Source organism: Corvus kubaryi, unplaced genomic scaffold, assembly GCF_017639235.1.
Source record: "Corvus kubaryi isolate FWS band 111438036 unplaced genomic scaffold, C.kubaryi_AGA036_p1.0 68, whole genome shotgun sequence".
NCBI classification, from domain to species: Eukaryota; Metazoa; Chordata; class Aves; order Passeriformes; family Corvidae; genus Corvus; species Corvus kubaryi.
In genome coordinates this window covers 19,892,753-19,915,841 of record NW_024582056.1, presented here as the reverse complement: position 1 = coordinate 19,915,841, position 23,089 = coordinate 19,892,753, and the positions used below count along the sequence as shown (strand labels likewise).

Here is a 23,089-nt window from a genome sequence, read left to right as displayed (position 1 = left end):
TTAAGTAAATATAGCTCCTAAAGAGATTTGTTTTCTAAGAAAATCTACCCCTCTGTATGTTCTTAAATTTTTTACTAAGTTTGGGGAGGAAAAAAAAAAGTGAAATCAGGAGTCATAACTAATTCCTCCTTGAAGACCACAAGGCCCAGGGTGACAGTGCACTTAAGGGATGTACTTTCAGAAGGGCAGAGTGTGCACACATGCATAAATTTGTATTTGTTCAATATTGTTCGTAATTGTTTACAGTCTTAGGGTGACTCTCTTTAAAGTGTCAAGTATATAATGGTGATTAGAACTAAGTTCAGCTGTTATTTCATGAATTTTACTAAATTGCTGTTGAGGTAAATATAAACAAATGTGAGGTACAGTGATCAATTACTCTTAATCTGTCAAAACTAATTTTACCAGCTATCTTTTTGAAGCAGCACTGTCTCACACTGTCATATGTTGTTTCAAAGAATGGAATGAGATGAGACAAGACAGAAGGAAAAATAAGAAACTCCATAACCAGCCAAGTCCTTCTGTTTCCCCCCAGATCTCTCTTTCCAAACCCAGCTGTTGGTGACACCACTCTCAGCACTGCTGCTTTCTCCAGACACTTGTTGAGCTCACAATCCTCAGGCTACCATGAAACTTTATCCCTCATCATTTTCTTCTTGGCATGTCAAAGACAATTCTTCTTATCATGAAGAAAAAAAGCATCATATTTGAATTAAATGTTTTAAAAATATTTACTCAATTTTGAATTTTTTTAAGGAGGATGTGGACTAATACATGCTGAGAAAGACTAAATTACTACCTCGCTTTTCCCATTTAAAAGAAAGTTCACTCAGTTGAGGGTAAGTTCATTAATATTTGTGAAATACTGAGTATTTCACATATGATAAGCAACCTAGAAAAGACTGAGAAAAATTAATAATTCCGTGTTTTTTGTGGTCTATACGGTAACAGATAAATGTACGAACAAAATCACAGTATTAAAAATGCCAAACCCATTAATTTACCACAATAAACTGCTGAAATACGGCAACTTCCACAGCAGATGGGGATAGGTTGAACATGGCAGATGCTCAGCTTTCAGGATCTTGTCTACCATTCCCATTTTCCAGATGCCTTGTTTGTTCTATTATTTTACCTCTCCTAAAAATACAACTTTGAGTGACCAATAATACCAATTGATGGCATCTTGTCTTAAAATAAAACAAAACTAAAACCCATAATGAAGACATCAGCCTGAGCTCTGCAAGTTAGCCCTTCAAAGAAACCATGGTGGATAGCAGGTGTATAGTTTCACCCCAGTAAAGAACTGGCAAAATGGTTCACCATTGAAAATAGCACAGTGAACTACAACTATCATTACAGCACAGAAAAAAATAAATCTTCAAAACTACTTTTACCTTCTTAATCAGATTAGTGATTTTTTTCCCTTTTCATCATTGCCCATGGTACATTTTTTACAACACGAAGCTCTTTGCTTTGCACAGAGGACATCCTCCAGTATTAGCTAATCAGTTACACTCTTTCCATGTGCTGATAAGCATCTGTAAGAGTTTGCCTAGAGGAGTCAAGAGACTATGCAACAAGTTGTCCATATGGAAGATGACACAGGAACTTCAGCTTTTAGAGCAATATTTTTTCCAGGAGCATGGTAAGCAAGAGCTATTTTGAAAAAAAAAAAGGGGGAACTACACAAAATACATAATTTTCAGTAATATGTTCATTTCCCGAGTATCTTTCAGCACCTGGCATTTTCAGGTGAAATCAAAAACACATTCATAGTTTCACAGGATGCATAAAAATTAACCTGATGACGTCGGTCTTGGACTTCCTCCGTTTTTGTTCTCTTTCAGGGGTACTATGCCAAGTAAAGACCAGCCTCCAATCAAATCCACCAATCTGTGGCTCACCAGCATTTCCCAAGTACTCAAATGTATTCCAGTCAATAACATCAATAACAGGGCAGACAACAGCTGTTTCTTCTTCAGCAATCCTGGTATGTTTTTAAAACAAAAAGGTGACTTCCATTAGGAACTTCTCTAAAAATAAAAAATTGGAAGTGACAAGAACAAAGAATGCTTACAGATACCAAACATGAAGTTTTGCTCCTTTTCAATTCATGCTGCAATGCAAGGAGATGATGATACAAGAAATACAAGAATAACCTCCATTTTCCTACTGGGGATCATCAGGAGGATATCTCAGGATGGACTCCACTGTAGGCACCTGGCAAGCATCAGCCTTCCTGGACTGTGGAAGCAAGGCATGCCAGATGGCTTAAGATAACACATTCAGCATCTGGCTTGGCTGCCATAGCCAGCACCACTTTATCAACAAAACCTGTCTATTTTCTTTTGTACAGGTAACTGTTTTTAAGAGAGCAACTTGATTGCATTGTTCTGCAACGATAAATAATAAACTAGCCATCCTCTTGGCCCTTGAAGTCATGGCTGTTCTTGAAACTGTGATCATCTGCAAATGTACTGAGTACTGTAACAGTAACTCAAAAAGAATCCCTGATCTTAGAAAAAAACAAACCTGCAACATGGGAATTACACCTCCAACAATGAAACATACCTGAAGGAGGCTTCCAGAAACCCTGGCAACATAGGAGATGAAAAGGAGAAACAAGATAGCACTGCAGAATGACATTCCTATCACCAAGGGTGATCTAAAGATAGTCAAGATCTTTATCATACTAAGAATACATCAGAGCTGATGACATTTCTTGCAGATCTACTTCTACAAGGAGATAAACCTCTTCCTCCCATTTCTCAATACCATGAAAGGTTTTCAGGATTTCTTCCCATAAGGATTTGTCGTTACAGAAGGCAGTGGGATTCTTAGCCTTCTCCTCACCTTCTAGAACAGCCTCCCTCAGTACTAGGAGCAACAGCAAGCACACAAGCTCAAGCCAAGGTCTTTCTTTTAAATCCCTGTTTATCATCTTCCCAGTTCTAATGTTAGACATCCCCTGATAGTTCAGTGAAATGAAGTAACTTGTGTGACTTAAAGATGCAGGTATGCACTTCAGCCCTGCATCTTCTATTTACATATTTCAGAGGTGAAGGAAAACTGAACACATCATATTGTCAAACAAGTAAAAGATGCAGTCCATCTGTCATTCAAAGGGAGCTCATTCCTCATGGGATTATTAAACTTAAAACCTGTAGGCTGACCAAGGGCTCATACTCTGAAATTAGAGTAGCTTGTGATGGTTAAATGCAGCAGAGAACAGCAGCAGTTCCAAAGAAGTATTGTCTGAGCTGAGAAAGACTGCCTTAAATATGAAATGGTTTCTTGTTGCTGGAGGGAATATGTGAAACAGATGTTTTCTTCTTTATGATCTCCCACTGAGATCTTGTTTGGTAGAGCACACAAAAAGGCTTTTACAAATATTGTTATCTCCTGTCTCACTTGCATAAAACTTTGTACAAATCCTCATTGTACAAAGCAATGAAAATGATGCACGCATGCAGAAGAAAAGAAAACCAAATAATAAAATGTAAAAATATTTTGCCCTCCTGTAACAAGAAGGTAAATAAGTAAAAATTATGTAGCTGGCATATGACTTCAGTTATGAAAGGAATGAAGTAAGTGAAAAGCCATCACCTTTTCTGTAAGTTAAGAATTAACTAGATGGTACAATGCACAGGCAGCTTATAAATACAACTGTGTTTGCACTGCAAAATGCTAACACTGTTGTATTGCTGCCATACATTTGAGTCAGATGTGCTGCAGAAATACTCCCTTAGAGATGCACGTCTGCATCTGCAGCAAATACGGCAGGAATTCCAAGAGAGGGCTAACTTTTTACAGGTGGTGATGACCACGTTTAAAAAAATCCCAATCCTTCCTCAAGATTGCCATCTAGTGGTGCGCTAAAGAAGTGAAGAAATCACAGAATCGTCTCCCCAGTCATACACTTTCTTTAGGGGACAGCTGGTAAACCCACGCTTATGATTTGATGGTTATCCCTTTTCCTTTCATAGTTGCCTGGAATACACTCGGTGTGAAATTTAGAAACAAGGTAAGTATGACAATTTTAAGAAAAACCAAAAACTGAAATAGCATTCTAGGTAAAATTTCAAAGAGACATGAGGAATTTGAGAGCACAAGTCCCACTAGGAATCAGGAAGCCTTGCACAGATAAAGACACTATGTGCTTTTGGAAGTCTCTCTCCAGTTTGTATAGGGCTGTTTTTTCTGGTCCTTTTCTACAGCCTACAGTATCTGGTGGGAATCTTAACAGGATCCAAATCAAACCACTGGCCTTGATGAAAGACTTTTTTTTCCCTTTGATTATGTTTTGAAGAGAGCTGTTTTTCTAGATCCCATATTTAGGAGGTCTGATTCAGGTCCTGCATCTATCAGTACCTGCTAATGGCATCCAAGGGGGTAAAGACACGAGCTGTTAGCAAAAGGGGCAAAAACCTCATAACACGAGACAGGAGCAGCAGGTGCTGCAGTGAGGTACCAGTGGCTGAACCCATAGCAAGAATCGTGCATGTACGGCTGCTGGCTACACATGGGTGAGGCTTCCAGAATATAATAAATATTCTCAGCTGTAACAGAGCGCTACTATTCTGGTTTCTAGAGGGTTTTTGTTAGAGATTTGAGAAGGTTCCTTGGGTTTTTGTTGTTTGTTTGCTTGCTTTCAATTAACAGAAGTTTTCTAAACAGCCTGACCGATCTGCAGTATAGACAGAGACTACACAGGCATAAAGTAGTGTCCCAAGACAGATGGTTTCCAAGCAAGAGTCAGTGTTGACATAACATTGACTCCTCCCTATCCTACAGCATGATGCTTTATATCAGAACCAGTCTGGAAAGGTGGATTTGCTCAGGACTATGAAGATGGAGTTTATTGACTTGTATTCCAGTCTGCTTACGTAAACGTTTCCTTGCAGGGGGCGCACATCTTTTCTGACCTTCTGCTCATCCACCACCCAGGCTGACAGAAGTAGCCTCCTTTACCAAGGTAATTTCAAAGCTGTGGGTGTGGACTAGCCTTCCTGAAAACCAAAACTTACCATTGTCTGAAGAAAAAGAGCAGCTTGGTCCTCAGGAAAAAAACAAAAACAAAAAGGCAAAAAACCCACCATGTCCTGTCCTGAACTTTCACACTTCCATTTGCTTCCCCACAGCCAGGAGACAAACACTTGCAGTGCCTCAGGGAGCAGACTGCAGTAACCTTTGGTAAACCATGAGTCATTTTTCCACTGAAAAAGTGGGCCAAACTGTCTCGCCCCTTCTTCTCCAGTAAGAGAGAAAACCAGCCCAGAGCATAAGCTCACCTTGCCAGCAGCGGCTCCAGCCAGCCCTCGTGGCATTCACAGTGGCAGTCCAGGAATGTTAGGATGTCTCCTTTCGCCACAGATGCCCCCAGCAGCCGGGCTCGAACCAGCCCCTCTCGCTTATTTGCACGGATCAGACGTACCTTGCGTAGGCCAGCCACGTAGTTTTCCAAAGTCTCCTTTAAATGTTCTGTAACCAGCAAAAAAAAAAAAAAAAAAAAGAGGGAATAATATAACCCAAAATGATTTGTTTATGTCATGCTATAGAAAGCTCTCTCCTCAGTAGCATATTACTCATAGTAGTGGCCTAAAGATTCTGGCATTTCCAGCTCTGATTCTGCTACACATGTTTAGAAAGGACAGGAAAAAGCACAGAACTTGGATGGACACAAATCACGGTTACTTTTAAGAAATTGAACTCTTCACATTTGCCTCTCCAATTCATTTCCAGATTCATAAATGCTTCTCAAATGTTACTTAAAACTTTCTGTATAAAAGTTTTATTCTTAACACAATTCATGTGTGGTAGAAAATGCCATCATTGCCTTTATGTCCCGCTATTCAAACAAGACCAAAGAACTAGGTCACTGTCATTATATGAGACACCAGGGGAGCATTGGTGCAATCAAAACTTGCTCAATTCAGGAAATCTGAAGAACTCTGATCAGTCTGTAGTTATCTATACATGCAAGCACTCATGTTACAACACAGCAAATGTCCTTCCCCATTCTAAACTAAATAGAAGTCAAATTTTTCATTGGCACACTACAAGAAAAACTATTTTCCAGTGAGATGCCTTTGTTGTACAGTTTTCTGGTATGTGACCTGAACAGCATAACTTTTTCTCCTATAACTGGCTGACCAAAAACCAATCAATATTATTTAGATTTATCCTTCCTACCTTTGTCACTGTAATCATCTACAAGGATAACTTCTTCCAAAAGTATATCCGGAGATGTCTCAAGAACACTGTGAACAGTTCGCAGAAGCGTTGACCAAGCCTCGTTATAAAAAGCTATCACAACAGAGGTTTTCGGCAGGCTATAATAATCATATTTCTTCTCTCTGCATCTGTAAAGGGGGGATAACACTTAGTACAAGTGCAAGAGCATTTATTAATTTTCAGGAAACAATTCTCAAATCCATTTGTATGCTAGTTACTAACTGCAAACAAGGACACAGGAAGGACCTTAAAAGAACTGCATGTGTGTGCAAAATTGTATGAGAACACATTAGGAAATTGCTCTTCCAGAGGTTCCATTTCCACAGAAGCATTATGAATAAAATTCTGAAAACTACCAAAATGTCTAAAAAGAAAAATAATATGATGTATTCTGGGCTGGTGTAGCTGCAGTAGCTGTCTTTGCACAATTACAAACAGAAGAACAAGCAATGGCCAAAACGTGCTTCGGATTAAAGAAAACAAATAAAGGCAATGTAAAACCTAAGTGCAATAAAAACAGTAGCATAAACTACCGATAACTTGTGCTTTAGAAAACAGAACAAGTGCTAGACAGTAAAAATATAACTCTGAAGGAACAGCAACATATAAAGAGAAAAAAACCAAACCAAACAACCAGCAACAAAACTGAAATGTATGTACACTGAAGCAGAATTTGGAGGGACCACACAACTGGCAAAATCTAATATTAAGATCCACAAAAACCTAAACCAGATATAGAAATGCATGGTTTTGGCTCTACGGAGAGCCAGAAAGTTTGCAAACCTTTGGATTAAGCTCCAGAATGTATTTCCTATAAATACATATATGAACTTCCCTAAATGAACATAAGGATGCCAAGAAACTTACAGCTGAGCCAAATGTATAAATTCTTAAAAGAATCCCCTGGTCTAGAAGACTTTTAAAATAATAGTGGCATTTATTACAATTTCTCTCTTTGCTTAGAGCATTCCATATTAGCAGTTTTTATTGCCTGGGGTCACCGAGGCTTGTAAGGGGCAGAAGGACAGACTTCAACTTCTGTACAGAAGGCTATACAGCAGACTTCAACTTCTGCTAAGTCACAACAGATATCAAAGCAGGTAGGACATCCCTCCTACCAACACAGAACAGCAGCGAGTCATCCAAAACATTCTGTGGGGAGCTGAAAAGAGAAATCAAAACTGATCAGTAGAAAATGTGACAGCAAAATCCCTTAGGTCAATTTAGGGGCACAAAAATTCCCCAAAAGATTAAGAAAATGACATTGAAATCAAACTGCTTACCCATAGCACATTGAGAATATTTTTACAAACTATTTAAATCTGCTGTGTCTGCAATTAAAAAAGACTTACAGGTTTCTTTAAAGGTTAGGCAGTATCTATTAAGATCTGTTGTACAGAAAGAAAAAAAAAAATCTGAATCTGATTATACCTAACATTAAAATTCTTATGAGGAAAACAAAAAGTCTGTGGAGTACTTCTGTAATCAATATGTGAAAGTGAGGAAGCAACAAGGACAAATGACACTTGAGCAAAGGAGGCACCCAGAAGGCTGCTTCTCAAACATGAAAGGAACGCCATGCAACAACACCCATGCATACATATATACATAGGTAGGTACACATACACACACACTTATCTAGTAAAGGACAAAAATGCCCGTCCCTCCAGGCTGTAACTTGTCCTGAGGGACCTTTACAGAGGGAACTGTCTCACACCAACACCTGGTGACAGAATTGATTTATTCAGCCAGACACTCACGTATTGACACACAAAAAATGAAAAGGAGTGATGAGTGACATTTTAATTAACTTTTTTATTTTAATGCAGAAAAACCTACTGAATTAATCCAATTTTAGAAATATATATTTACTTTAGCCTACTGAAAGACATTTCTGCTCAGTCCTGCCAGGAAAAAAAACTCCACATATATCAGCCACTTTTACCAGGTAATTTTGAGTTCATTTCTTGATGGAAATAGGATCTCTATATACCCATTTTAGAAAACTGAAGGAAAATATAAATAAATTTAAAAAAAAAGACACACCAGGAAAGCATTCATTGAAATATATGTCAGGAAGAGTCATGGAATAATAATGCTGTATTCCATTATTGAAAAAAAGGAAACCCAAAAGGGCTAAAGAAGCTTCTAAGTCTAATTATCGATTAAAGACTTCAACAGCTTTGCCTGAAAATTACATGCTGAAGATAGGAAACATAATTTGGCACAGAGCAAGGCAATCTCCACACTGTTTGTGATTCACTGTGCATTGCTGCCTCCTTCCTTGAGCACACCCCATGCTGCAGGAAAAGGTCAGCCTACTACAGGACATACAAGAGCACACGTTTCTTAGGTTTCCAAAGTCAAGAAAATGGCCAGCACTAAAAAATGGGTTTAATTTACCAGCTCCATGGTGGAAGGCAGACACCCTGACCTGAGTGGTGCCCCAATAACCTTATTTAAAAACAAAACAAAACAAAACAAAACAGGAAAAAAACCTGTTACTCAACTTCTGTGCAGATTTGCCTGTTTATCTCAGAAATTATTTCCAAGACACATATTTCTTGCTAAATTGCTAGAAGGTCTCAACTGTTAGCTGTCTCAAAGAGTATTGCTAAAGTGAAGCACACTTTTCCTTATCTTTCTGCAATGAAAGAGTTTTACTGAACTTCAAAAATTAATCCCATTCCAGAGATTACAAACCCAAAGCATTTAGAGCCTGGAAAAATTATAGCATAAGAAAATCTTTAAAAAACTAATGAATCCCTGAAATGGAAATGCTTGGAAGTGTTGCTGAATAACAATTAAGTGGCACACATATGGACACTAAACATTACCCCTTTGCAAGACATAAAAGCTTCAAAAAACCCACTACGAGTACAAAACCTGATTTAAAGCCTAGCAGTCATAACTCATCTTTTCCATTTCTCAGCTCTTGTTTACCACAGAAGTGCCTTAGCAGACCATCTTCTGTATTCACGTTTGCAAACTCCAAGATGCACTTTTATTCTCCATGTGTCAGCCAAGTATCCCAGCTCCTACTTTCCAAGTGAATCATTTCACTCCTACTTTGGATTATTCAGAAAAACAAATGCATATCAATTATGGTATGTCATTAAAATGACAGCAACTGGTGACAGCAGTCCCAAAATAAGTTTTTGCAGATCCTGGGAATGTATATTTATGCATACTATACTTCAGCCTGCTTTTGGCTTCTGACTAGGGCGCTCTCCAGTGTCACACTCAAACCCATAACGCCGTCCTTTCCAATAGAGAGGATCACATTCAGACACAATTAATTGCATCCCACATTATTCATCCTAAAAGCTATGTGTAACCTTTGAGCTGATCTTCTGGACTCTGCAGGTCCATAAAGACAGATCCAGAAGGCAATTCACCTTACCCTCCTTAAGACATTAATCCAGCACAGCCCAAGAGACTTCAGTGGGTCCCCACCTCCATCTTGTCTATAGAGGTTTGACTATGGAACAGTTGCTTAACTTTTCTATGAGTAAAGTTAAATGACTATAGGAAACTACCTATAGTCCCTACCACTGGCTGTGATACATCACTTTGAACCTAGCCATCATCACTACCAAATGGTTGGTAAGAACATAACAGAGACATGAGGAAATTAGTTGCCTGTAAGCATGACATTTCCAAGCATGGGGAGTAAATGTAGACACAAGTCCAATGTATTCTTTCACTACTCTCATGATCTTATTCAATCACAGGAACTTTACTATTTTGTAATAATTATATCTATTTTAAAATAAACAATTACTTAAATTAAATATGTGTGATTCTTGAGTGGGTTCATTTTCTTCAGAGAAGTACCCATATCTTTAGTCAACCTGATTTTGGAAACAGTTATCACATACCAGGATCAATCACCAAGGAAAAACCTGTTGCCAGCACATCCAAGAAGCTTTTCCAGAGTCAATAAAATAAATGCATAAAGTTTTAAATAGGAGTCAGATTTCAATGACAGACACTGGTATATAATGAATATTAACCACAATAGGTATGGCAATGCAAAGGAGTGACACCTGCTCAGTCTCTGTCCTCCGGTCACTCCTGCTCTCTGCAGATTCACTAGAAAATGCAGAAGCAGAAGCCTTTTGCACAGTGGAGTGACACCCAGAGAAAACATGGCCAGGACTGCCCCAACCACCTTCCAAGGAGAAGGCTGGGACACAACAATGTTCCAGCAGCAGCCTGCTTCTGCATCATCCTTCAATTCCCTCATCCACTTTCTGCCACACTGGATGGGTGTTCCAGGGACCCTCCCGCTTGATCACTGTGGCATAAGACAGGCATAGAACAAACAAAACCTTTGTTTTCTGGCATTTCTTATCAATTTACACTAAGACAACATCTGTATTCTAGAATTCGAAATGTGTTCATCCATAACTTTAAATCTCTAGATGGGAAGAAACAGAAAATAATGCCAGTATGCATCCGAACACAAAACCACGGTCACTATATACCCACCTTTCCTCGATGTTTCACTACAGCAGCTACTCAAACATCTAAGTCCACAAAATGCAAACTGAAGCCAAACGTGTAAAAGTGTATCATCATACATCCAAATTCCTGTGGGTTTTTGGTTTTACCTTTTTTTAAGTCCCAGTCTAACTGAGAGTATAGAGCTGACAAGTTTAATAAATTAACCTTGGAATCTACTACACTACACAGTCTTCTGTTATCAAGTTTTACAATGGGTTATTCATTAGAAACTAAGGAGACATCACTCAGGAAATGCCTAAACAAAATTAAATGGGTTGTTTTCAAGAACATTTGTGTCAATTAATGTAATCACTCAATTTATTTCTTTGTAAGGAGCTGTTTCTCTAAGAGATGTGTATCTATACACAGGGAGAGAGAGCATGAATGTGTGCACACTGGGCACACTGCCATGAGTTAATTAGGAGTGGTTGCTGACATGCTCTTACTTAAGACTTTCACCACAACTGTGACAACGATACAGAAAGGGAAAACAGGCTTTTTATCTCCAAACTTGATCTTCTATATGCACAGTTACTCATATTTTAAGAAAATAATAGAAGTCTTCTGAGAGTTTTCAAAGATTTGTTAAGAACGCAAACTGCACATAAATTATTTAACGCTTTCTGAAGGTATACTATGTAAGTTTTGGTTTTGAAGTTTCAATGTGAATGCCTGAGGCAAGTTTGGAATTGCGTAGCTTCTCTCAAGAAGTGCAAAACAGCACGTGTCACTGCTGGAGCTGATCCAATTTGACTTATGTGACATATACGCCCCATCACAGTGTCATCTAGAAAACACTGCCAGGATTCTACTTCAGGCTGGCTTTCACATGGTGGGCTAGGAATCATGTTGGCTGGGCTTGTTACGATGGGCCATATACATGCTGACTCACCACACAACCTCCCTTCCTTTTCCTAACTTGAAGAGTTAAAACACCAACCTAAACTGCTCCTTCAGTAAGAGGTGTGCTCAAAAGTGACATTTTGTAGCTGTCAGTCAATAAGGTTGATGGGGATGAATGGCAGCATCCGTGGGCATCTCAATCTAGCTTCACCATCTTCATTCCCACTCCATAAACTGCAGAGGCAGCAATGTGGGCTTTGGAATCTGCCAGGTATCTTCACCCAACAGAAAACACCTCCTTCTCCCACCTTCCCAAAGCCACAGCAGAGGACACAGATGTATTGGGATCTTCTACCCCATTTTCTACTTTTGCCCAAGCAGCAGCTTGGGGTTCTGCACATCCCTCCACAAGCATCCCAAGCCCTGCAGCATGACACAGCTGGCAGCACTAGCTTCTAAGCCACCCCACACAGCTACCAAGTCCACGTCCCTTACTCCAGGCTGAATATAAAGTTGAATAGCCACTCCTCACCCCTCTGTGGGAGAGCAACTTTTGGATAAAATCCAGCATGCGAGCCAAAAGCAACACCACCCAAAGCCTGGGATACAGAAGTGCAACATTTCTAGTGGAATTAAAGGATATGATAAACTACATTATTCCTATCTCCTCCAAACACTACCCAGCTTTTCACGACAAATTTATTTTCTCACATAAGACTACCTTGAACCAACTGTCAGTTCAGAGATTTTCTCCTTTTTATTTTTTAATAAAAAAATAATTTTATCTGAGCATGGAGAGGCTCCACCTGGTTTTACACACCTACACAGGCCACGTATGTTCAGCTATTGCAGGAAAAGGCATTGATGTTTACAGAAGGTGTGTCTTGGTGTGATTAGCAAAGCAGATAGCAGCAAGTTGCTGATAACTGCCAGAATGGCCCAAATATTCAGGGCAAGGCTGGAAGAGTTTAGCAGGTGTATTCAGCATGCTGGCCTACACTTCCCCACCACCTGCCCCAGCCCAGTAGGCTGGCTAAAAGCTCCCTAAATTATATCTGCTGAAACAAACCATATTAGAGACAGCACCCCTGTACAGTCTACAACACTGTGATATGATCAAGTCTCTGGTAACAGAGGCTGGCTAGGTTTTGAAACAGTTTATTTAATGTTCTATAGAACGATTCTCCCAATGACAAGAAGGTCTTGACAAGACAGAGGGCCAAAAGCTGTCTTAAGATTTCAGATAATGAAGGGCTGCATTTGTGAGATACAAGGAAGAAAGACAGTAAGTTTGGAACAGAAGAAAATATTTGTTAAGAAGTTGGGCGGCGGGGGGGAGGCAGGCCCAGAAAGCAGATCTGTTTAAGACAGATTAAAAATACATTAAGAAAAAAATGTCTAGAAAGACTAAGTATGAGAATTTGACTAAAATCCTCAAACCCACAAATTTAGGAAATCCATAGAGCCTCCTAATTCCAAATTGTTAGAGAAAGGCTACGGAAGTTCCTACCCGACCTAGATTCTGGATGTGCAGATGAGAAGGAAATTCTACATGTGACAAAGGGAAAACCCACTTGATTTTTATTTTATTTTGCTGAGTTGAAACAGTGCTTACATTTTCCTGAAATGTTTTCAATCTTCTTCCAACATAGTGAGATACACTTAACCTTTGCATAGAGACATACTATTTCCTACACTTACATTTAAAAACTTACTTTAGTGTGAGTAATTTGATTCAGGACAAGAAAAAATGTTTTGCAAAGCAGTAATGGAAAGAAGCTATTGTATCCATCACTATAAGTAAGGTGTGGATGTACCTGATTCTTACAGACAATTGTTTACAGTTAAAGCAGTTTCTGAATAAAGAAAAAAATCAATTTTTGCTTACTATCAATCACAGATCCGGGAACTTTGTCAATTTTAAAATTAAATCAGCTAAAACCAAGCACTAATCTAGATGTCAAAGGAAGTTGAGGAAGTCTACCAGAAGCTGGAAAGAAAAATGGTTAAAAAGTAACCATGTGAGCTCTTCTGGGAAATATTTGCTGGGGATTGCTAAAAACATAATGGCAAAGAAAAGCGACACATTTTTACAGAAGACAGGAAACAAAAATAGCAATATATGCTCAATATCCAAGCAATAGTGGAAGCATTGCTTCATTTTGTACTGCTATAAAATGCAAGCCTTCTTATTATAAACAAACAAAAAACCAACTATAGTGAAGAATTATTTTTTCTCCACTTACCGTATGAGGAAAGAATGAAATGTCCTAGAGAAACACTGCTTTGAAGGTCTAAAGCCTGTTTATAGATTCAAGAAATCCTACCAACTAGCACTAAAGTAATGACTAAAAGCTATTATGATTAATATAGTTACTAGTAACCAATTACCTATTTCAGAAAAGCTCAGAAATCAAACCAAAACATCCCAACACCAAACATGTGATCACGGTGTTACAAAACTGCTAGACCAAATACACCTTTAAGTTTTAATGTAAAGCCTTTGCTCATAAGAAGTGTGCTGTTTCTCCTGATCAGATGCAAAGCATGAGAACACCCCTGCTAAAGCCAGCTCTGGGCATAAGGTGCACCATCAGGTGCATGTTTACAGGGAAGGGATGTGCCAGAAAAGTTGAGCTGCTGCAGCTCACCTCTTCAAAGAGTTCTATTTCCTATACGTGCTGCAAAATCAAACAAACAAACAAAAAAAAAAACAAACAAAAAAAACCAACACTGCTGCTTCACCTTTAGGTAAGAGATGAAAGAGAAGCTCCTGGGTGAAGTCAGACAGTCACTGAGGGCAGAGGAGGAAACCCTCAGCTGCTGCACCTTTTCCCAGAACAGGGTCAGGTTAAAACTCCTGGCAGGAGTAGCTGGATTTTTGGAGTAGAAAAGGAACTAAAACCTAGTATCAAGGCTTATTCTGGGAACTTGCTAGCAGATACTATCAAATGGATATCCTGGTATAATTTAGTATTTACAGCCCAGAAGACAAAACAAACCATAGAAGAGACTCTGAAAGAAGCAAATTCAAATATGGGAACAAACAGGAAAAACAGTTTTGAAAGGCAGAAAAATCTTAGCACAAGATTGTTTTGCTAAAGTCAAGCATAATAGTCCACCAAAATAAATAATATTATAGGCATAAATGATGGTGACAGAGGAATTTAAGCAGTTGTGTATATCTAGCTATCTATACAAAGACACTTAAAGATATACACACATACTTAAACATATACATAAATCATACATATACAAAATATTTATATAAAGAATCTCTCTCCCAAAACATAGAAAATTACCTAGAATTAAAGAATAAACCTCTAAAGCTGAAAAACCTTTTAAGCTGAAAAATATTATGCAGACCACATTCAATATTTTGGAAGCTTTTGCGGCTACTTAGGAAAGACAGGAAAGAATTAAAAATCCATTTCTTTGTGATCACAAGTAAAGTGAGCCCCAAGGGTTGAATCAGGCTTCTACCATGAAAGAGAGAACATGAAATGCTGAGTCGGCACAAAAGTGCCTATTCCTGACTTGTTCCTTCCGTACCAAGAGTCAGCCAAAAGGCACCTTGTGTGATTTATAGAAACCACCCCCAAAACAGGCAATGCATCCCTACTGTGAGTAAGACAGAAAGAAAAAAAAAAAAAAAAAAAAGAAGGTAGAATGTCTAAAATCAGGAGCAGTGCTTGAAAATAGCCCTTAATCTAAAAGAACCCAGTTAGAAAAACTGGAAATATATTTCTTACACATTGTAATAAGCTGTAAAAGGCTAAGAGAATGATCAGTTGTCTGCCTAGCCCTACAGTCCTGTAAAGCAAGCACACAACGAGAAGCCCTGTGGGACACAATGCAGTTGTGTTGTTGCAGGGGGAGGAAGGCAGAGCAGCAGAAGCCAAACCCCATGGCCCAGAGCTCATCACACTGCACTTACAGGGCATCAGCCCCAACAGGGCCCTCACTAAGTCAAGGTCTGACAGAGGACACTTGCTGGTTTTAAACCTCCTGTACTTGTTGCTCCCTCTGTGAGTTCAAACTCAAGAAATGAAGGGTAGGTGTTGGGAAGACAAGCTGGGCCATCCAGACAGCATTAGGATCGGGGAGAAAAAAGAAAATTAAATCATTGTGGAAGTGATGTAGCCTTGAAAGAGGTGTTCAAAGGCTGTTGAATCTCCATCCTTGGAGACTTGGAGGTTGGACTAGACACCCCAAAGTTTCCTTCCAACCTCCATCTTTCTCTGACCCTATGGCTTAATTCACTTCTAGCCTTCTACAAACTGTATCATCATTTAGTAACTTACATCCTTATCCATAAGATTCTTCCAAATGGACATTTTTATAGATTGCTTATACATATTGTTTATTTGCTTATATGTATATTTTCAATAAAACTAAAGAATTACTAGGTGATGAAACATTATAAGTTGCTGATGACAAGCTCAGTTAAAGGAAGCAGAAACTGTTTAAGGAAACAATAGTAGTTGTTGACTTCTTTGGGTCTGTGGGTCAATAGAAACGGGAGCAGTCATCACAAAAAGCATGTTATGGTGGTGGGAATAAGAAGGAATAAAGACTTTCTGAATATTTTCACTGCTGCGGAGAAAGACCTAAATTTGAAGCTTCCTGGATTCACAGTCAAATGTCATCAATCAATACATTATTTGAGAGAGTAATCTCAGCCAAACTATTCTTCTCTTCCTGCACAGTATTACCAGACACAGATATTAGCAAATACCTGCCACGCTTCTGTTCCCATGGCAGGTCCACAATGTACAACATGCAACAGTAGGAAAAGACTTTTGGCATCAGTTTCTGATACAGCAACACCTTGTGCAACCATTCTGTGTATCACATTTAACAGCTTACTGGTTCAGATACTCTGTATCTTATTAGCAAAACTCCAGTTTTCACCGGATTCAAATGTTTTCACCAATTCACACACAGAGAGTGGGTTCATTGATCAGTGAGGGAGGACATTAATGTTAAAAGGAACAGTGGGGCATCCAGGTGGTGTTAATGTTGTCTCTATTTCCCTTTCTTTTATTCTCCTATTTTATTGGTGTCTAAAATTTCCAGCCTTGCCTCCACACACACAAGAATATGCTGAAACAGACCAAAAGCCCACAGCCCAGAATAGAGTCTCCAAACATAGCACCTGTCAATATCTCCTGAATATTTGATTTAAATTTTCTAGTGGATGAACTTCCTTATGCTTTACAGTAAATGGATTTTTGGAACAGGGAGATGGCAGAATTTGTTTTATCCACTTGTATGCATCAGCCATGTATTGCAGCAGCCCTGCAGGAGGTACACTTCCAGCAGCCCACCTGTCTTTCAGGTTGAAGACCTGTAAATTAGTCACTTCTTTACGAAGGCCATGCTGTAAGTCGAACAGAATTGAGTCCAACACAGATTTCTGTGGGACTTTATCAGTGATTCTCCACTCCTTAAAACAAACAAAAAACAAAACAAACAAAACAGAAACAACAAAAAAAAATGCCCAAAACAAATGCTTTACAGCTTCTACTCAGCTATTTATAAGTGCAAGGAATTTCCACCTTATTTCACAGTTGTTTAAGGAACTCATCAAGTAACAACATTCTTTATCCATATAATTATGACCTTCAAAGAACTCAAACAGGTTTGTGAGACACGTCATCCTTGACAAAAGCCTTGTTGACTTTCTCAATAGATCACACCTACCCATCTGTTACTAATTCTTTCCCTTACCACAGTTTGTAAACAACACGCCTGGAAAAGATCCAAGGCTCACCAGCACACACTTCTCTGGTTCTCCTCTGGGAGTCCACTAAAAAAATGGTGCGTTTGTCACTTTCTGGTCCTCGGGTACAGAACTTGTTTCACTGATCACACCTAACTTTTAGCCTTTGCATCATTTTGGTGGACAGCTGAAGCCTAGTTGCCATCTACCATTACTACTTATCTCCTATCATTGCAGCCTCACCCATCAGCAAAATGTTCATTAATAGTCAAGCATTGCCCATCTTAAAATAAAAAATAATAAAAAAAAAGTAAGATTTTCCCTAGACTTGAGATTTCAAACTGTATAGCCTCTAATCTTGGAATGAAGTGCAATGAATTTTCTATTGCTGTGGGTTTGGTGCTACCTTCTTAATTTTTTTTTTTTTTTAACTTTAATCTCTTACATGGTCTTCCTTCTTGAAAGAAGGAGTTAATATTTCATTCCAAAATTGCCCTTGGGAAAGGTTTTTTTTACATTTGCTGTGTGAGTGGGAGAGATGCTCTGTGACATTTTTGCTATAATTTAGATTTAACTGTGCACAAAGGCATGCAGCACCTGCCAGCAGATACAACAGTACAATACAGCTCCAGCTTCAGAAGGCAATTATCTCTGAGATTATGTCACTGATGCTTTGTGATCCTTTTGGTTTGGATATATTTTGTCATTTCAGCATCCATATATTCAAATCAAAAAGAGTATGCTGTTGTAGCAAAATCTATCCACCTATTCAAATTATTTTCATTTCTAGAATAGTCACCCACATGCATCTATAATGTCCCCCGTTCAACAACTGTGACCTTCCATTTCTTCTAACATCCTGTCATAGAGAAATGGCAGAAGTCCAAAATAACTCACTTAAATGATTTAATTCTTCCCATGGAAATGAAACTAAAATGGTCCTTTTTGACCTAAGGTCTACAGACTGCTTATAAGAGCAGAGTAATAACTAAGCAAAACAAACCTAGTGTTAGGCTTAAACTTATGATGAAAAGGCCTTGCATTTGCACTGCAACTTTTAGAAAGGCATTGTAAGAGTCATGTTTTAGATTCAGCACTTACAACTTGAGTTGGTGAAATACTGGGCAGGACGCACCAGCGTGAAGTGAATGCATGGGAGAGCCAGATCCCTGACTTTCCACAGCTCTTTGTTACCATATTGTACAAACCTGTTGCAACAAAACAAACCAGCTGAAGGCAAGCTCAGGTGTAATAGAAGTGAGGGCTGTGAGGAATCAGTAGCAGTCATGGCTCCATCCCATCCCCTGTGGTGTGGCTAGTACGTACGCGTAACTGGCTAGCCCGTTCCTCTCACCAGCCGGCAGCTCACTCACAGGAGAGCCCAAGACGGTGCCACACTGAGTGTTTGTGTAAGGGCAGAACAGTCAGACCTGTTGCGCCACGCTGGCTTCACAGCTGCACTGAACCACTGCCTGTAAGCTAGAGCCACTTCATCAAACACTATCTAATCCTTCGTTCACAATTGCCTATGTCATCATCTGTCACTGGCGTCAAACTGTAAATGTAATTTGTAAATGTAACTTGTCTCAGCAACTATGCATCCCGGATCAAGCACAGTCGCACTTCAGAATACCATTACATACGTCTGCGAGCACCATTTCTAGCTCGCTCCTGGTAAAACTGCTTATAAAACAATCTCCTTTAAACTGTGTGCCTTAAGATTTTTGAATACAATGCACAGCTGAAGTCTGGGAAGCGTAACATTTGTAAAGCTGGGAGTGACTGAAAAAGTATGCCGCTGCCCACGGTGACTTACCCCGGGGACAGCGGCAGCAGCAGGAGGGGACAGGAGCAGGAGAAACACGGCAGCGCGCCGTTGCTTAAGGACTCTACCACACTACCAGGGCTACGGGGGAAAACAACCTGCACATGCACCACCAACACGCGACTTTGTGCTGCCTTGAGTAGGTGCGGCAGCCAGGCAAAGTCACCAATAGACTTAACTGTGAGAGCGAACGCTGTAATCCAAGAGCATTTGGGATGGGAAAGTTTCCAAAAGCCTCCACGCTCCTGAGCGAAAGGTACTCGAGAGAGCCACGACTAGCCCGCGCTGATCGCTGCCAGCAGACACTCCAGTTTGGCGGAGCGGCTCTGTGAGCCACAGCAGCGGCAGGCTCCTCTGTCCCGGCCCCACCTGCCCTCGGCGGTACTCACAGCGGGTTCCAGCGCTCGGGCAGGCGGCGGTGCAGCGAGATGCGGTCGCTCAGGTAGATGTTGATCTGGTGCCGGCGGATGCTCTCCTCCTGGCGGCGCTTCTCGGCCGGGCTCAGCTCCAGCCGCACCGCCCGGCCCAGCTCCCCCAGCGCCCCCGGGTCCAGCGCCGGCTTCGCGTACACCGGCCGCCGCAGCAGCTCGCTGTCGGGGGACGGCGGCTGCGGCGGGGCGCGGCGGGCGGCGTGGCGGGGCGGCGGGCCGTGCCGCCACACGAGGAAGCCGAGGGCGGCCAGCAGCCCCAGGGCGAGCAGCGTGCCCCCGCCCCGGCAGCCCCGACCCCGCTTGCCCCAGCACATCCAGCGGCCAAGGCGGCCGGCCATGCCGAGCGGGCGGCGGCTGCCCTCTCAGGGACACGGGCGCGCCTCCGCCCCGGGCGGACTCGGCGAAGTTCTCACGGACCTGCTCACGCCGCGACACCCGCCCGCCGCCAGCGCTGCCCCGCCTGGAAGCCCGCCCGGCTCCTCCGCCGCCGACTCCTCCCTCCTCCCCGCCCCGCCGCGGGCCAGCCCGGAGGGGCGCGGCGCGGAAGAACCGGGCACGGGCGCTGCCGCGGGGAGGGGAGTGGTACCCTCGAGGGGAACCTACCTCGCTTGTCCCCCAGGGGTGCTGAGCCCCTGCCGCCCGCCAGCCACCTCCCCTGGAAACTATGGCCCTCTATTTCCCGGCGGTCAAAAGGCTGCTTGGCCCCCGAGGGTTCCAGCACCCCAGGGAACGCATACGGCTCCAGCCTACTCCGCGTTCTCCCTGGGGACGCAACCGGTGGAACCAGTACTAGTTCTGACCCATCCCGGGGAAGGGAGGGAGTGGAGGCCATCCCGGTTCTGCCAGGTCACAGCTGGGATGTGGGGAGGAGGAAGGAAGACACGTCCCCTTCGCACACCTGCTGTCACCCTTCAAGAGAGAGGTGATCTGGTCGCCTTGAAGCTTGAGGGACTTTCATAAGCACTGGTAGCTGCATAGCAGATATGCAGGGGTACCCCCCAGCAAGGCAAAGCTCGGCTGGCACAAAGCTGCCAGGGCCACAGCAAGGTGCTTTGGCCATTGGAAGTGACTGGGATAGCCCCAAGGCTGGCTGTCTACGGACAGAAATATCCAGAGCTGCAGGACAGCAAGGGAGGTTATTTCTGATGAGGTACTAGGAAGAGCTTTGGGGTTGAAGGAAACAAATTGATAGGAAACCAGGCTTCATCCATTCTGCCTCTAGAATAGCATGTGTTTCAGAAGTAGAGCAGAACATGGGCTAAGAAGTTTATAGGCATTAATGACAAGTTTTTTTGAAGAAGAAAGGAGTGTTCTTGGTTGAAAAAAGAAGCCAACCATTGTGGCCTCATAGAGGGAAATCCAGAAGACTAGCGAATATCCCAAGTTTATTATCCAGATAATGGACAGTCCGTTGTATGGCTTGACAGAATTATGGGGGAAAGAAACAACAGTAGCACTAGTTGAAACTTTCAGATTTGCTTCATACTCAACAACATAGCCTTACTGCTTTTTTTACTTCAGGCCCTAACAGGATGCAGCCCCATCTGTCTACATTTGTGATCTGGATGCTGTGAGATGACACGAGAATTCCTGATTTTGCATTTGAAACAGTTTAATGTAAATGTAACATAACTGGATACAGTTTCTCTCTCACATTCAGTAGGGAGCTGGAACGGGTTTTGAGGTGTCATTTGCTCCACGCATTTTACAAAGAGACTGTTCACTGCAACATCCTCAGCTGTTGGAGGCCTGTCAAGATCAACCCAGCGGATGAGTTCAGCCATCCCCAGAGAGAGAACTTCAGCCAGTACACAGCACTGGGCGGTGCTCACCAGCACTGCTGAGGAGTGAATAAAACAAAGGAAGGGAAAAAATTCATCACTAACAGGGTCAGAGTATACAGCTATTAGCTCCTTCTGATTTTACATGATAATAGATATTGTATATGACAACACAAACTCTACTACTGTGTGAGGCCATGCCCTGGACAGAAGGGTGCTGAAAACCAATGACTGATTCTGGCAAGCTAGTATAAATTGAGTAATTTAGGTGGATTTGCAAGTGAGTGTGCATATAGACAGATTATTTCTTAATCAGCTATACAGCTAGCTATCACAAGCAATTATATAGGCATAAAATATATGCCTTGTAGACAACTAATAAATACCAGTATGTTGGACATGAGAATTTACATTGCATATAAAGGAAGCTGTGTCTAGCAAGCTTTGGGTCTGAAGAGTCAGGTGGCACCAATGATTGCATGCACAGTGTTTGCTTTGTCTCCTTGCTCACCATCATTTCTGAATAAAGGAAGCCTATTCCTGGAATGAATCAAAGGAGAAGAGATCCTCCTGAACTCCCAAAAGAAGTTATCTGGGAGATTAGGAAGAGGTAAAGAGCAAAATGTGGGACTAAGAGTTAATTAAGAAGAGTGAGAAAAAAAACCAAACCAAAACAAAACAGAGTTCTGCTGCAGAAGTTCTTAAATATTACAAGAATCTGTATTTTATTTAAGTATTTTAAGTATTAGAACAATATGGAAGAAGCACAAGAACATGATCACATGACTAAAACAAAAAGCAGGAAATAGAGAACCGAACGTGACTGAACTGCTCTCGGCCGTAATAATGCTCTTACAGCAAAGTAAAGGGTGAAGATTTCTGTGATCACCATCGTGGTGGGAATTGAAAGTAATGCTAGCAAACATTAGTAGTTCTCTGGGGATGATGTCCAAACACATAAACCAGAGGAAATTCATCAAGAGAAAGTACAGTAATGAGGTTAATGTAAAAATCATTAAGAATCAATTATTTGCATTCACAAAGAGGTTTGTACAAGATGTAAAGAATATGAAGGCAAAGACATGTTTTCTCAAACCTTTTCAAAAGTTTTTGGAATGTAAATGTGATGGGAAGACTGAACTTTCTGAGCTGAAATACTTAAGGTGTAAAGAATTCTTTCTGAACGTACAAATAAGCCCCAGAGAAAAAAAAAACCCTACAATTAATAAGGCAAGTGAATGAGTTTACTGCTAGCCATAAAACTTGTAGTAACATTTTCATGGAAAGTTCCTTTTAAGAAGTTCTCTTATTTCTTTCAGGTTTAATAACAATGGAAGTTTAAAAAAAATTGTTATGATTTTTTAGTGTTTAGTGAGTTACCATTTCAGTTGCTTCAGGAGTTTCAGCCATAGATAAATAGAGTAACCAAACAAGTCAGATAAAAACTCTAATTACTTATCTAGAAAGATCTATTGTGCCCTTAGTCGTCCAAATTAAAACAGAAGACTGGTGGAATAATTAATACATTTGAGAAGTTTATTTTTAAAAAGGGAAATTTGTTTAAATCTCAAAAAGTACCCAAAATATTAACTAAACCTTTCAAAAACCACTAAGAGAAGAAGACTAACCACAACAATATGTAATTGTCCATAAGAATTCACATTATAATAAATGTAAAGAGCTGAAATTAAGGGTGTATCTATTGCTCTCTAAAGTATATTTGAATTGCAGGTAATAT

General features: G+C 40.8%; 1 protein-coding gene across 1 annotated transcript in view; it reads right to left on the bottom strand.

Moving 5' to 3' along the window:
- Nucleotides 1-20,035, bottom strand: part of GALNT12 (polypeptide N-acetylgalactosaminyltransferase 12) — a 46,430-nt gene extending 26,395 nt beyond the window's left edge. Inside the window, exons 1-4 of the mRNA XM_042048677.1 lie at nucleotides 19,529-20,035; nucleotides 6,196-6,365; nucleotides 5,295-5,484; nucleotides 1,805-1,990 (exon numbers count right to left, since the gene is read on the bottom strand). Coding sequence (XP_041904611.1) covers nucleotides 1,805-1,990; nucleotides 5,295-5,484; nucleotides 6,196-6,365; nucleotides 19,529-19,908 — 926 coding nt within the window. The 5' untranslated portion in view covers nucleotides 19,909-20,035. The remainder of the gene's footprint in view (nucleotides 1-1,804; nucleotides 1,991-5,294; nucleotides 5,485-6,195; nucleotides 6,366-19,528) is intronic.
- Between the last annotated feature and the right edge of the window lie 3,054 nt (nucleotides 20,036-23,089).